This window comes from Gigantopelta aegis, chromosome 13 (genome assembly GCF_016097555.1).
Source record: "Gigantopelta aegis isolate Gae_Host chromosome 13, Gae_host_genome, whole genome shotgun sequence".
In the NCBI taxonomy this organism is placed as follows: Eukaryota; Metazoa; Mollusca; class Gastropoda; order Neomphalida; family Peltospiridae; genus Gigantopelta; species Gigantopelta aegis.
The window spans coordinates 24,348,498-24,362,483 of NC_054711.1; the positions used below are offsets into that span (position 1 = coordinate 24,348,498).

At 35.2% G+C, this 13,986-nt stretch overlaps 1 protein-coding gene across 1 annotated transcript in view; it reads left to right on the top strand.

Annotated features, from left to right (window-relative positions):
* LOC121387235 (titin-like) overlaps window positions 1-13,986 on the top strand; it is a 481,073-nt gene that overhangs the window by 332,580 nt on the left and 134,507 nt on the right. Inside the window, exons 127-135 of the mRNA XM_041518261.1 lie at window positions 4,840-5,109; window positions 6,231-6,497; window positions 7,814-8,080; window positions 8,694-8,960; window positions 9,517-9,786; window positions 10,563-10,829; window positions 11,226-11,492; window positions 11,998-12,264; window positions 13,227-13,493. Of these exons, the coding sequence (XP_041374195.1) occupies window positions 4,840-5,109; window positions 6,231-6,497; window positions 7,814-8,080; window positions 8,694-8,960; window positions 9,517-9,786; window positions 10,563-10,829; window positions 11,226-11,492; window positions 11,998-12,264; window positions 13,227-13,493 (2,409 nt within the window). The remainder of the gene's footprint in view (window positions 1-4,839; window positions 5,110-6,230; window positions 6,498-7,813; window positions 8,081-8,693; window positions 8,961-9,516; window positions 9,787-10,562; window positions 10,830-11,225; window positions 11,493-11,997; window positions 12,265-13,226; window positions 13,494-13,986) is intronic.

Below are 13,986 nucleotides of genomic sequence, written 5' to 3' on the forward strand. Positions count from 1 at the left end.
AATACATTTTAAATTTAAGAAAAAAAGGTTTTAATTTAAAAGTTCAGTTACTTCAGATCTTAATGGATTAAAAGAAAGAATAAACTCTCTTTTTGATTAAATAGATTTCTAATTATTTTAACATTTTATTTTAATTTTACAAGTTTTCAATTTCAAGGTTCAATTTATTTTATTTAATTCTGGATCTGCCCTTGTATTGCACAGCTTATGTTTTAGGACAATCAAACCTGTCTGTAAAGGCTACCTGTGTAATTAAAGGGCTTCTAGATTATGGTAGCCCCACTCCCATGGCTAGTGATATTCAATGTTGGGCTAGTAAATAACTACTATTGCCATGCCAGACAAATCTTCTAGATTATGGTAGCCCCATTCCCATGGCTAGTGATATTCAGTGTTGTGCTAGTAAATAACTACTGTTGCCATGCCCGATGGCTAGTGAATTTGTTTTGGTCAAATATTGCAGTTTTGTCTATTTTGTAAATATAATATCCTGCCCCCACCCCAACCCCCCAATATTAAGTGATTTTAAGGTCTATCTCCCTCTTTTGATGACATATCTGATTATTACTATTATTTAGTAAAATTGTATTTTATGTTAATTAACATAAAGTAAAATAGGGCTAGTGAATTTTTAATCATGGCTAGTACATTTGTTAAATCACTGATCCCATGGCTAGTGGATTTTATAAAAATTCTAGAAGCCCCGTGTTTCTAAATTCAGTTGATTTTAATATGAAGTGATCATATTCTTTATTAGAAAATTATTTTATATGAAGGCAGTTGTTATTTGAAGGTCAGTTTTCGAAGGTGACTTTTATGAAGGTGGCCTTAGCTTGTACAATGTACATGTAAGAAGTCTTCATTTGGGCCTTTAAATAAAACTGACTTTAAAAAAAAAAATTGGAAGTGGTCTTATCAAGGCAATAGCTCTATATGGAGGTGGCCTTTTCATTTTGGTTCAATACACATCTACGATGAAACCCCTTGAAACCAGACCCTCTGTTTTCCAGAATTCCATTTTTCAGAACATAACCTCTCTAAATTGGATTACCCTTTTTAATCCAGACTTTTTTATTTGAATGCAAGGGTGTCTGATTCAAAGGGTTTTCTCTGTAAATATTCAAAATGCCTTTTATTAACATAATATGCTTGTTTTAGAAAGGTGCCATTTATAGACAAGTGTCCTTTATAGCAGATGCAACTGTAGTTACATGTATCTTTAGTTTAATATTATTTGTTTTGTTTTGCTTTTTCCGTCTTGCAGACCACATTGTTGTCGATGTTGTTGATATTATCACACCGCTACAGCACGTGAATGTATTCGAGCATGAGGACGCGACATTTGTCTGTCGTGTCACCGGTAGCAGTAGATTTGTCACGTGGCATAAAAACAATACGCCAATCACCGATAGTGACAAATACGAAATAACTGTGTCGGGATGTGTTCACATGCTAACTGTACTTAATGTGCATATGGAAGACGCAGACGTCTATTCTTTGGCCATAGGGTCAAAGATTACAGAGGCAAAATTAATAGTGGAAGATTCGTTTTTCGGTTGATTCGTTCCTGCTTGCTACTAACATTTGGGACACGGTTTTGCTTGTGCATTGTTACATGTATGCTCATATTTATCACACACATATATATATATAATTAACACAGACATATCAAATATAATTATCAAGTCAAATATTGTGTTGTACATTATTTTTTACTTCCTGAATTTGTATATTATTTGTATAGCTGGCTGAATATTATTTTTTATACCTGGCTCTATATTATTTTTGTACCCAGCTTTGTATATTATTTTCAATTGTTTACATTAAATTGTTTTACAAAATTTATTATCTTGAAATTGTTTATTTTCTTTTACTTTTTGAAATTTTTGGCAATCATAATTTGTCAACCAGATAGTATCATTTCTGTTTATTGATATCAGGGAACTTTTTTTTTTCAAAATTTTGATTAGCAATACTTCTAGTTAATTGAAAATTAATTAGCAATTACTGTTTAATGTTTTATAATTGTGAAGCAATCTCTGAAACTTGTGTAGCCAATTATGATGTGATAAGGAACAAAATGTTCTCTGGGTATAATGCAGTAATGGTTACAATATGGTGTTTGTTTTGTTATGGTACATGTTTTATACTGATAAAGGTTTATGAATACCTTTCTTGGTAAAAAATAATCTTAATACAAGCAAATATTTATAAGTATATTTTTATAGTGTTCGAACTGAAAACAAATTCAGCATATCAATGATTTTTTTCAGTTTTCATTTTCAGTTATTTATCCCTTTCATAATTATTATTTTGTTCATTTAAACAAATCAATGAAGATATTTTTGGAACAAACTCATTGTACAGTTAGTTATATATTTGTCTTTAAGTTTATGTAGGGATTACCTCCCTTATCCCCTCATGTGTCCTAGCTGTACAGAGGTCTCTATCAACGTTTATGCCCACAAATAACATACTTGAACTTGTTTGTTCCGGGTCAGGCCTCTGGCTATCCAGATACGGAACCCGGGACAGACGTGCTCAAAACCTTCGTGGTATATGATGAGCATGACAAAATTCACACACACATACTTGAACCTGTTTTAAATATGAGAATTACAAACAGACAGATTAGGACTGGGGTTCACCTTGTATCTTTAGTTAGTTGCTCATTTGCGCACCAGTGCAGTATTTTTTTATGGTTGGCAATGATTGCATGTGTGTCTATATTGTTGTTGTTTCTTTTCTGGTGTGTGTTTTCCTGTTTATCTTTCTGTGTGCCACTTGGGAATTTTGATTTAGTTTTTCTTTACCTATTGCTTGATTATTCTTTGATCATTCATGGGTGTTAGAATTTCATGTTTCACCATCTTCATTTGTTGTATTTTTTTATTATTTTTTTGTTCGTTTTGTTTTTTTCATTTCATTACATTGCATATTTCTTTGGATGCAAAATGAAAGCTTAGCTATTTTCTCTGATCTTTTAATAACATGTAGAAATGCAAAACTTAACACAGATTAGGATTGGTTCAGCATTTTCAGTATTTCACTATCATCCATTTTCATGTTGGTCATTTTTTTTAATTCTCAACATCATACAGCAAATACTGTTTAATTAATAAAGAATCACAGTGATATTACATTTTCAGGCTGAAATTTCAAATTTGAAATAAATTTCTTGAGTATGTTATATAAGACTCTCAACAGTTTGAACCTTACACACATTAAACCTGTTCCTACTTATCACTCGTGCAGTCAAAAACCAGGCTGGAATTTATTATTTTTGGTCATTTATTATACAATACATATATCTGACTTTCTGCACAGTGTATTTGCACTTAAATTGTTATATGAGCCATTTGATTTCATGCAAGTTTCACTTCATATATATATATATATACAGTGTACATGTACATTCCATGACCCATTCAAGATATTAAAAAAATGCTTGTTTCAAGCAATGTTAATTTCAAAATATTGAATTTTACTTTCTTTGAACAGTGTATCATTAGCTTAAATATTCCGTAAGTCGGCCTGCATTCCCATAATTGACATCTAATAGCCAATGATTAATAAATCAATGTGCTCTAGTAGTGTTGTTTAAAAAAAACAAAAAACATTCCCATCATGCCGTGTATGTAAATGCTGAAAATACTGAGCCAGCCTTCTTGTTTTTCATCTCTAATACAATTTGTGTTGTATGTACAGTCAAACCGGTATATAAAGGCACCATAAGGACCTTCCAGTAAAAGGTCTTGTTAGGAGTGGTAGATATAAGACATTTTTGTTGGGATTGGTTGCATTTGCTTGGTTGTCATATTTCAGTAAAGTGGTCATGAATACATTTCACTCTATGATGGTTGTAAACAAGATCTAAAGGAAACTGAATATCATAAAAAGAAAACAAAAGTTGATAATACTAACTGCTTAAAGATTAAAAATTACACAAGATCTAGTCCTACAGTTTTACAATATATGCATTTTTCCATGAAACTTTGGAAGTGGTCATTCTGAATAATTTGATACAATAAATAGTCATATAGCATGGTTGTTGTACTAGTACTAGGTAAGTATGAATAATAATAATAAAAATTAGAAGAAAAAAATTCAACTTTTAAGATCCACAGAATGCTAGTACTGATCTTCACTATGATTAATTGGGAATTAATTTTGTAGGTGGACCAGTTGGTCATGAGATTAACATCACTGACTAGAATCAGTAAAATATGTTCAGATTCCATCAATGTACGCTTTGTGTTTTTATTAAGGACATGTTGGCAGGGTATTTGTTATGTTTCAAAGTGGGAAGCTGCTTATCTGGCCTCATTCCAGCCAGTGCTTCACAACTGGTGTAACAAAGGCTGTGGTATGTACTATCCTGTCTGTGGGATGGTGCATATAAAAGATTCCTTGCTGCTAATCGAAAAAGAGTAGCCCATGAAGTGGACGACAGCGGGTTTCCTCTCTCAATATCAGTGTGGTCTTTAACCATATGTCTGACGTCATATAACCGTAAATAAAATGTGTTGAGTGTGTTGTTAAATAAACCATTTCCTTCCTTGCTTATCAGGTACTAGTATTCAAACTCTGTTAATTATATAAGTGGGGTGGATCAATATGACATAATTCAATGTCAAGACATGAGCTAAGGTATTAAGGCACTCATCATAACGTCAGATTAATTACATACTTAGGAAGCTTCCACCCCTCTTGGACGTCTTGAGTGGTTGTTTAGCAAAGGTGTCCTTTATGTGAGGTTTTGACTGTACATCTGCGTGTGTCTGCGACCGAGTCTTTCGTGCATGGATGTGTGTGTGTACCGTGTGTATTGAATTGCAGAGGTACCTCTCAACCTTCACCTCTCTCTGAACCGCTTTACCATTGACTCCGAGTCCTACGCCATTTTCACGTGCAATGTCTCGAGACCCGACATGCGGGTCACGTGGTATAAAGACGAACAGCAGCTAATGCAGAGTGAAAAGTACGAAATTTCCGACCAAGGATGTAGGCATAAACTAATAATTCACCAGCTGTCGACTGGTGACTATGGCGATTATGTGGTGGTCATCGGACGCAAACGCCGTATGACCGGATTTAATCTCAGAGAAGGTTAGTTTTCGAATTAATTATTAATTAATTCATAATTAATCTGTAATCAGATATTAATTTTTTCTGGCATACAAAAAAATATCTTAGCAAAAGTTACACACTTTATGTTTATAGATAATATAATATATAAAATAATACAAGTGTCACATGCATTTTGTTCTAATTAAGATAATTTGTTTCATACAAAGGGAGCAACAGATGAAAATAGAAATACTACTAACTATAAAGGCATGATGAGTGTTACATTGCATGGTTATGTGCTTGAATCATGTGTTTTCTTTGAAAAACATTTTGTTTTTAATTAATATTTGTAAAATATGTGATATTGGCATGTAAAATTTATAATTAATGTGGAATTGTATGTATTTTTTATGTGGATGTTTTTATTTAGTAGATGACTTATCTGTAAACATTAAAATTTACTCTTGGCATAAAAACATTAATTTTGAAATCTTTATTCAGTTGTTTTCAGTTTTAATAAAATGATACACTATTTTTAAACTTTTATCAAAAATACTGTTAACTAAAATTCCTATGGTAAAAGAAAGAATTTTTTTTAATGCGATTCCATTTTGGCATTTCAATTTGTCAGTTTATTGTTAACATACATTATGATTAATCTGTTGAAATGTTGAAATGCTGTGACTCCAATATGGCTTAAAACATGATCTTAAATTTAAAAGAATCCTTTTGCAACAGCAATTTTATAATTATAATAATATATAATTTGATATTGTTTTCCTTTTAATAATTTTAAACAGAAGACGAAGAAATTATTTTAGTATCTTCCTTTCTTAAGAACAAAATTTTACTTGTTACCAAAAACTTCTTTCCTTAAATGCGGAAAAAAAGTTCTTAAACTTTTTCATTTACATATACATGTAGTTCTTTAATTTTTTTCATAGAAATCTTTATTTAATAATTTTCAAACATGGAAAAAGATTCAAAATATAATCTTTTTTTCTTCCCTTTTTTTGTGAAATACTGAAAACAGTTTTAAAAGTTTTTCTTTTAAACTTTACTTTTATTTTTAGAAATCTTAATTTAAAAATGTTTTTACCATGTAATAAGATAAATATAATCTTGTTTCTTCCCTTCCTTTCTTCCCTACTAACCTACAGAAGCACCTCTAGAGTTCACGATCCCGCTCGGAGAACAGACATGTAAGGAAGGTGAAACTGTGAGCTTCTCCTGCGAGGTGTCTGAGGACAATCAACCAGCAAGATGGCTGAAGAACGGTGCAGAGCTGTTTCCATCGGATACGGTCAAGATGGAGGTGGACGGGAAGGTTCACCGTCTTGTCATATCGGACGCTAAACCAGACGACCAGGCAGAATACAGCATCATTGTCAGAGGACAGCAGAGCACTGCTCCTTTAACTGTTGAAGGTACAGTGCATGTCATAACAATGAAATCAACTAGCCACCTATAGTTGTTTTTTTCAAGTATCATTGTCAGAGGACAGCAGAGCACTGCTCCTTTAACTGTTGAAGGTACAGTTCATGTCATAACAATGAAATCAACTAGCCACCTATAGTTTTTTTTTTTCAAGTATCATTGTCAGAGGACAGCAGAGCACTACTCTTTTAACAGTTGAAGGTACAGTTCATGTCATAACAATGAAATCAACTAACCACCTATAGTTGTTTTTTTCAAGTATCATTGTCAGAGGACAGCAGAGCACTACTCTTTTAACAGTTGAAGGTACAGTTCATGTCATAACAATGAAATCAACTAGCCACCTATAGCAATGAAATGAACTAACCACCTATAGTTGTTTTTTTAAGTATCATTGTCAGAGGACAGTAGAGCACTACTCCTTTAACAGTTGAAGGTGCAGTACATGTCATAACAATGAAATCAATTAACCACGTAATATTATAGTTGGCGTTTTTAAAGTTTGTAATTATTCCCAGCCAAACATCCAAGCAGAATACAGCATCATTGTCAGAGGACAGCAGAGCACTGCCCCTTTAACTGTTGAAGGTACAGTTCATGACATAACAATGAAAGCAACTAACCACCTATAGTTGGTTTCATAAAGCCAAACTCACTGGCAGCAGTAATTACCCAAGATTACTCAATTGTTGGTTCATCCAGTTATTTTACACTGTACTATAATTACACTATCCAAACAGGAAATCTTTGGATGTATTCATTATTTTGTCATTCAGATTTAAAGGAAATAATTTTAACTTAAAAAAAAAACGATCACAATAAATCATAATAATAATTTTTATCTTTTATTATAATTTTCACTTAATGTCTTATTATTTATATGTACAAGTAATACTTAAAAGTGCACACTCAGTTTAGTTAGTCTACAAACCTGTAACACATTTGGATAAAGTTACAATTGAGTGAAACATGAGTCTGTGACTTTAAAATGGTGAAATACCCTCTAAAAATAGACTAAAACTTGACTCCATAACTGTTACTTCTCAGACGCACGTGCGTTTTTAAAAATATGAAAAATGTATTTTGTGATATTAAAATCACCAGCATGACCAAAAACACTCCGAATATGCGGAAATGGATAATCTAAACAATAAAATCTAAGTAAAGTATAATTTCAGTTATCAGAAATGGCTCTAATAGTCAAAACTATGCCTTAGTCTTTAAAAACTAATAATAAATTAATAAATTAAATAAATTGTTTCTATATACAAATTATATTCTCTATTATTGAAAATCACTTTTACAGAACTTCCAATAGAAATCATTGTGCCACTGAAAGAAACCGAATGCATAGAAAATGCCACAGTGACCTTGACCTGTGAGGTCAATAAGCCCAATGTCACGGCCAAATGGCTGAAGGACAATGTGGAGATAGCTGCCACTGAAGCTCGACAGATTAAAGTGGATGGCACTATACACACGATGACATTCCCCAAGGTCGCCCTTGACGATGAGGCGGAATACACAATTCTGATTGGAGACAAGAAGTCGTCTGCTGTCTTGTTTGTAGAAGGTGAGTCACACTGCATTTTTACCATAAGCCTCGTTCCAGCTTGTACACCACAATTAGTATATCAAAGGCATTGGTATGTGTTATTTTGTCTGGGATGGTGCATGTAAAAGTTGTCTTGCGGGTTTCCTATCTAAGACTATAAGGTGCAGGATTTAGCACTCGACTGAGGTGCTCGCATTGCAGGATCAAACCACCTCGGTGGATGCATTCAGCTGACTGGGGTTTTTTCCGTTCCAACCAGTGCACCACAACTGTGGTATGTGCTTTCCTGTCTGTGGGAAAGTGCATATAAAAGATCCCTTGCTGCTAATGAAAAAAGGTGGATTTCCTCTCATGACTATTTGTCAGAATTAAAAAACATTTGACATGAAATAGCCAATGATTAATTAATCGATGTGCTCTAGTGTTACCATTAAACAAAACAAACTTAAACTCTAAGACTATAATCAGAATTACCAAATATTTGACATCCAATAGAGCTCTGGGCCCCGTTCCACGAAGCGATCTTAGCACTAAGATCACATGATTATTAATAAATCAATGTTTTCTAGTGGTGTCATTACACAAAACAAACTTTAACATTGTTCACATGATTTTGATGTTCTTTTCCCAGAAACACCACTGAAGATAACTCTCCCACTGGCCGACGCGGAGTGCCTCGAGGGTGAGACAGTCAGCTTCGTGTGCGAGATCAACAAGGAGAACGTCCCGGCCGCCTGGATGAAGGATGGGATGGAGATAACCGAGGAAGATGGGTACGAGTTCATCTGTGATGGGACTCAGCACATCCTCAAGATCCCCGACGTGGCGCCGGAACATGACGCAGAGTACACAGTCATATTCAGACATCTCGAGTCTTCAGCTCGTCTCTTCGTAGAAGGTAAAAAGCTGGCTAGGGATCACTCTCTCTCTATCTCTCTCTCTCTCTCTCTCTTTCTCTTTCTCTCTCTCTCTGTCTCTCTCTCTCTCTATGTCTGTCTCTCTGTCTCTGTCTCTGTCTCTCTCTCTCTCTCTCTCTCTCTCTCTCTCTTTCTCTTTCTCTCTCTGTCTCTCTCTCTCTCTATGTCTGTCTCTCTGTCTCTGTCTCTGTCTCTCTCTCTCTCTCTCTCTCTCTCTCTCTCTCTCTCTGTGTCTCTCTCCCCATCCCTCCCTCCCTCCTCAGCCAGAGGAATCAAAATAATATATGTTAGACACCAAACTAGCTGTAATTTAAAGTGTTCCTTTGAAAGTTGATGGCACATTAGTACAAAAAATAGTAAAGGAAATATCTGATAATTGTAAAAATTATTTTGCAGATACATTTTCCCCGAGATCTTTTTGCAACAACACTGCTGATAAACATCTCAAATTTTGAGCGTTGTCAAAATTCAGCCCTTAAAAAAATCTTCCTTTCTCTTCTTACACAGTCTTTTTTTCATTTCTTTCCTTTCTGACAGAGCTAGCTGCAGACTTCACGGCCGAGCTGCGCGACGTTCGCGGCAGGGAGGGAGAAGACATCGAGCTGGAGTGCGTCCTGAGCAAGGAAGGCGTTCCGGTCCGCTGGATGAAGAACCGCAAACCGCTCACGCCAAGCGAGCGTATCAAGATCGTCTGCGACCGATACAGACACTACTTGAGAATCATGGAGACCATCCCTGAGGACGAGGGAGAGTACACCGTCGTATTGCCTAACAACAAGGAATCATCAGCCTGGCTTTCCATTGAATGTGAGTTTTTTTGTAGGCAGTGTCTTTCTGTGCTTTACTTCTTGGTTGTCACTACTGAGTTGCCTTGTAAAAAGGAATCCTTGCCTTGGCTCTCCATCAAATGTCAGTGATTTAGGCAATTTTGACCAAAGGTTTCCTTTGTTTCTAGAGTCATCGATCGTCATTCTTGTTTATATATCATTTATTACCTAAGAAATTTATACAGTGAGACCCTTGTAAACCAGATCACCACAGAAACAAGTAAAATGTCTTGTTTTAAGTGGTATTTGGTTTAGAGACTTTTGTACTGACATTTGAAAAAAGACTGATAAACATCTGGTTTTGAGGAGATTGTGGTTTACAAAGGGTCCAGTTTTGAGAGGATTGTGCTTTACAGAGGGTCCAGTTTTCAGGGTTTTTACTGTATAACTGAAACATGTTCAAAATGAGCAGATCTCATTTCATTTCAACTTATTTTTTCGTGCTTATATCCAATTACGGTTCAAGCACGCTGTCCTCGGCACACACCTCAGCTATCTGGGCTGTTTGTCCAGGATAGGGGGTTAGTTTTTAATTGTTTGTGGTTAGTGAGAGAGAAGAGAGTATATTGGCCTTACACCTACCCACTGAGTCATTGAAATTCGCTCTGGGTGGGAGCCGGTACCAGGCTGGAACCCTATACCTACCAGCCTTATGTCAAATGGCTTAACCACGACGCCATCGAGTCTTTGATCTTCCTCTTTTAATAAGAGCTATTTAACCCTTTAATTAAACCTATATTCTGTACTTTATTCCAGTGGTTCCACCGCGGTTTACGAAACCACTGAAAGACCAGCACGTGCTAGAGACGGAGGAGGCAGCGTTCGACTGCCAGATGACGAAGAGGAACATCCCGGTCACGTGGCTGAAGGACGGCAGGGAGCTGGTGATTGACGAGAGAATCGAGGTCGCCACTGATGGCTTCATCCAGGAGCTGATCATCTACGAATCGATTATCGAGGACGAGGCCGAGTACAGCTGTGTCTGTGGAGAGGAGTCGACCGCGGCCAAACTCACGGTGGAAGGTTAGTGTGAAGAGGTTAAGGAATGCTTTTAAAGGGGCTTGGTGCAATGAGGTTAAGGAATATTTAAAGTGCTTAGTGCAGAGGTTAGGGAATGTTTTAATATTCATAGGTTAAGGGATATTTTAAGGTGTTTATTGCAGTGAGGTTAAGAAATATTTTAATGGTGCTTAGTGCAGTAATGTTAAGGACTATTTTAAAGGTGCTTAATACAGATACACTAAGGAATATTTTAAAGGCATTTAGTGCACTAATGTTAAGGAATAATTTTAAATCATTTAGTGCACAAAGGTTAAGGAATATTTTAAAGGAAGAGTTATTTATCAATTTTTTTATTATTATTTATTCTTTATTTGTTAATTTTTATTTTATTTTATTTTATTTTATTTTTATTTTCAGAACTGCCTCTGGACATTCTCAAACCTCTTAAAGATCAGACCGTAGTTGAAGGACAAAAGGTCATCTTCGAATGCGAGGTATCAAAACCAGACCAGATTGCAAAATGGCTGAGGGACGGGAAGGAGTTCACTCCAAGAGACGGCTGCCGTTTTGTGGTTGACGGGATGATACATCGCTTCGAGATTGACGAAGCCATTTCTGATGATGAAGCTGATTATTCAGTGATCATCCGTGACAAAACCAGCAAAGCCATGCTGTTGGTTGAAGGTCAGTTTGAAAATACAGTACATGGCACAATGAACAAACAAACAACCCATAGTTGGTTTCTTAAAGTTAAACACACGCGTGCAATATATGTTCATTATTATCCACACGGTTCAACATAACCAAGTTAATAATAAACATACAAAGCACATGTGTAATAACAAGTGTAATGACGTCATTTTGGGAAGCGACGTCATAACATGACGTTGCTTCTCCAGTCCTAGCTCAGACTGTGCATTTGAAATATGACGTCATTTTTTTCGTCTCCTTCTAGTTGTGGCTGAAACATTTTGAGTTGGGTCTTGTTATTCATAAAGAAAACAACAATAATAATATGGATAATAAAGAAATTATTTGTATTGCGCAAGTGAGAGCAAGGGTAATACATGAATCCTGACATGAAACCCAAATGCCAATAATGCTAACTTAACTCAATGCATGATTGTTAAATTCAAACTGTTCTTTTCTATACATGTTTACATCTACAATTTTTTTTTTTTTCATTTAGAAATACCAGTTGAGATTATTAAGCCACTTGTTGACACTGAAGTGACAGAACATGACAGTGTGACCATGACCTGTGAACTCTCGAAACCAGATGTCAAGGTCAAGTGGCTGTGCGATGGTCAGCCAATGAAATCCAAGAATGGCCTCACTATCACAGCAGATGGGTGTGTCCACACCCTGTCACTCAAAGAAGCTGCTCTGACAGATGCAGCGAAAATTACTATTGTCGCTCAAGATAAATCCAGTTCAGCTCGTCTTATTGTCAAAGGTGAGGTGTTTTTAATTTTAGAAATCCAAGACAAGCAAAATCATAAACCTTTATCCAATTCCTATCGACCAGTTAAAATTATTCTTCTATGCTGATATCTCAAGACACAATATTTTACTAATTACATGTTTTTTAATGTATATTTATCATAAATAATTACAGCTATAGTTGTTAGTATTATTAGACTACGTTTCTCTTATTGTTACTCTTGAAAGTTGTGTCAACTGTTATTACGAAAGAATGAACGAAGGAAATGTTTTATTTAATGACGCACTCAACACATTTTATTTACGGTTATATGGCGTCAGACATATGGTTAAGACCACACAGATATTTGAAGAAGGAAACCTGCTGTCGCCACTTCATGAGTTACTCTTTTCGATTAGCAGCAAGGGATCTTTTATATGCACCATCCCACAGACAGGGTAGTACATACCACAGCCTTTGATGTACCAGTCGCGGTGCACTGGCTGGAGCGAGAAATAGCCCAATGGACCCACTGACGGGGATCGATCCCAAACCGACCGTGCATCATGCGAGTGCTTTACCACTGGGCTACGTCTCACCCTGTTATTACAATGACCATAGAGCATTGTGCTGTTATCACTGTTTGGTATTTGAATCTAGTCCCAATTCAATGGAGTGTGTTCCTTTATTTCAACTCTTTACCCAGTACTGCATGGTTCTGCTTTCTGGAGAAGAGCTCTTTATGGACAGTTCTCTTCCTAAAATAAATCATTATTATATTGAATTATATTCATTTAGCAGAGGTTTTTACATGTCACAAATTGGCTAGCAGATTTGTTGAATTGTAACTTAAAATTATATAAAAGTACATACCAGAAACCATCAATATTATATGAACGAAACCTCATGTCCCTACTCCTTAGTTTTAGACATACTTGTAGGGGTTTTATAAATTGTGTATTTTAAAATATATGTTTATGTTTTTAATCTTTCAGAATCTCCAGTTGAGTTCCTTCGACCTCTGGCTGACATCCATGTCACAGAAAACCAAGAAATCTTCCTTGAGGTTGAAGTAAACAAACCCAACAAGACAGCGCAATGGTTCCATGATGGACAGGAAGTGTCTGCCAGTAAGAGAATCAAACTGCTCACAGATGGCGCTGTACACAAACTGGTTATCGATTCTGCAGAGCTGGAGGATGAAGGCAAATACAAGGTCAAGGTTGATGAAGTGGAATGTGAGGCCACAGTCCTTGTAGATGGTAAGAGATACATTCAGAATCATTTTTAGATTAATGTTTGAATTACCGTAATACAGAAGTGTATTATTTGTTAATAGAAAATCTGTATGTTTTAGAAAGACAATTTTAAAATGTCAGTGTCATTTATCAGTTATATATTAAAATGTTTGTCTTTAAACTCTTTTTCTTTATTTAAATCAGTTTAAACTAATATTATTGACAGCACTAGCAATTCTTTGTTTATGGAATATTCAAATCTTCTTCATGTTAAAAATATATATTAAGTTTGAAAAGCATGTCATTATAATTAACCCCTAAACATATTATTAACATTTATTATTGAATATATTTGTATTAACTTATTTTTTAAAATTATTATTATTTTGCATACTAACTACAAATAATTTATATTAAAATTTACTAACATTTCTTTACTTAACCTATCAGAAGAGGCTCTAGAAATCCTAACTCCTCTTAAAGATGTCAGTATCATGGAGGGTGACACAGTTTTATT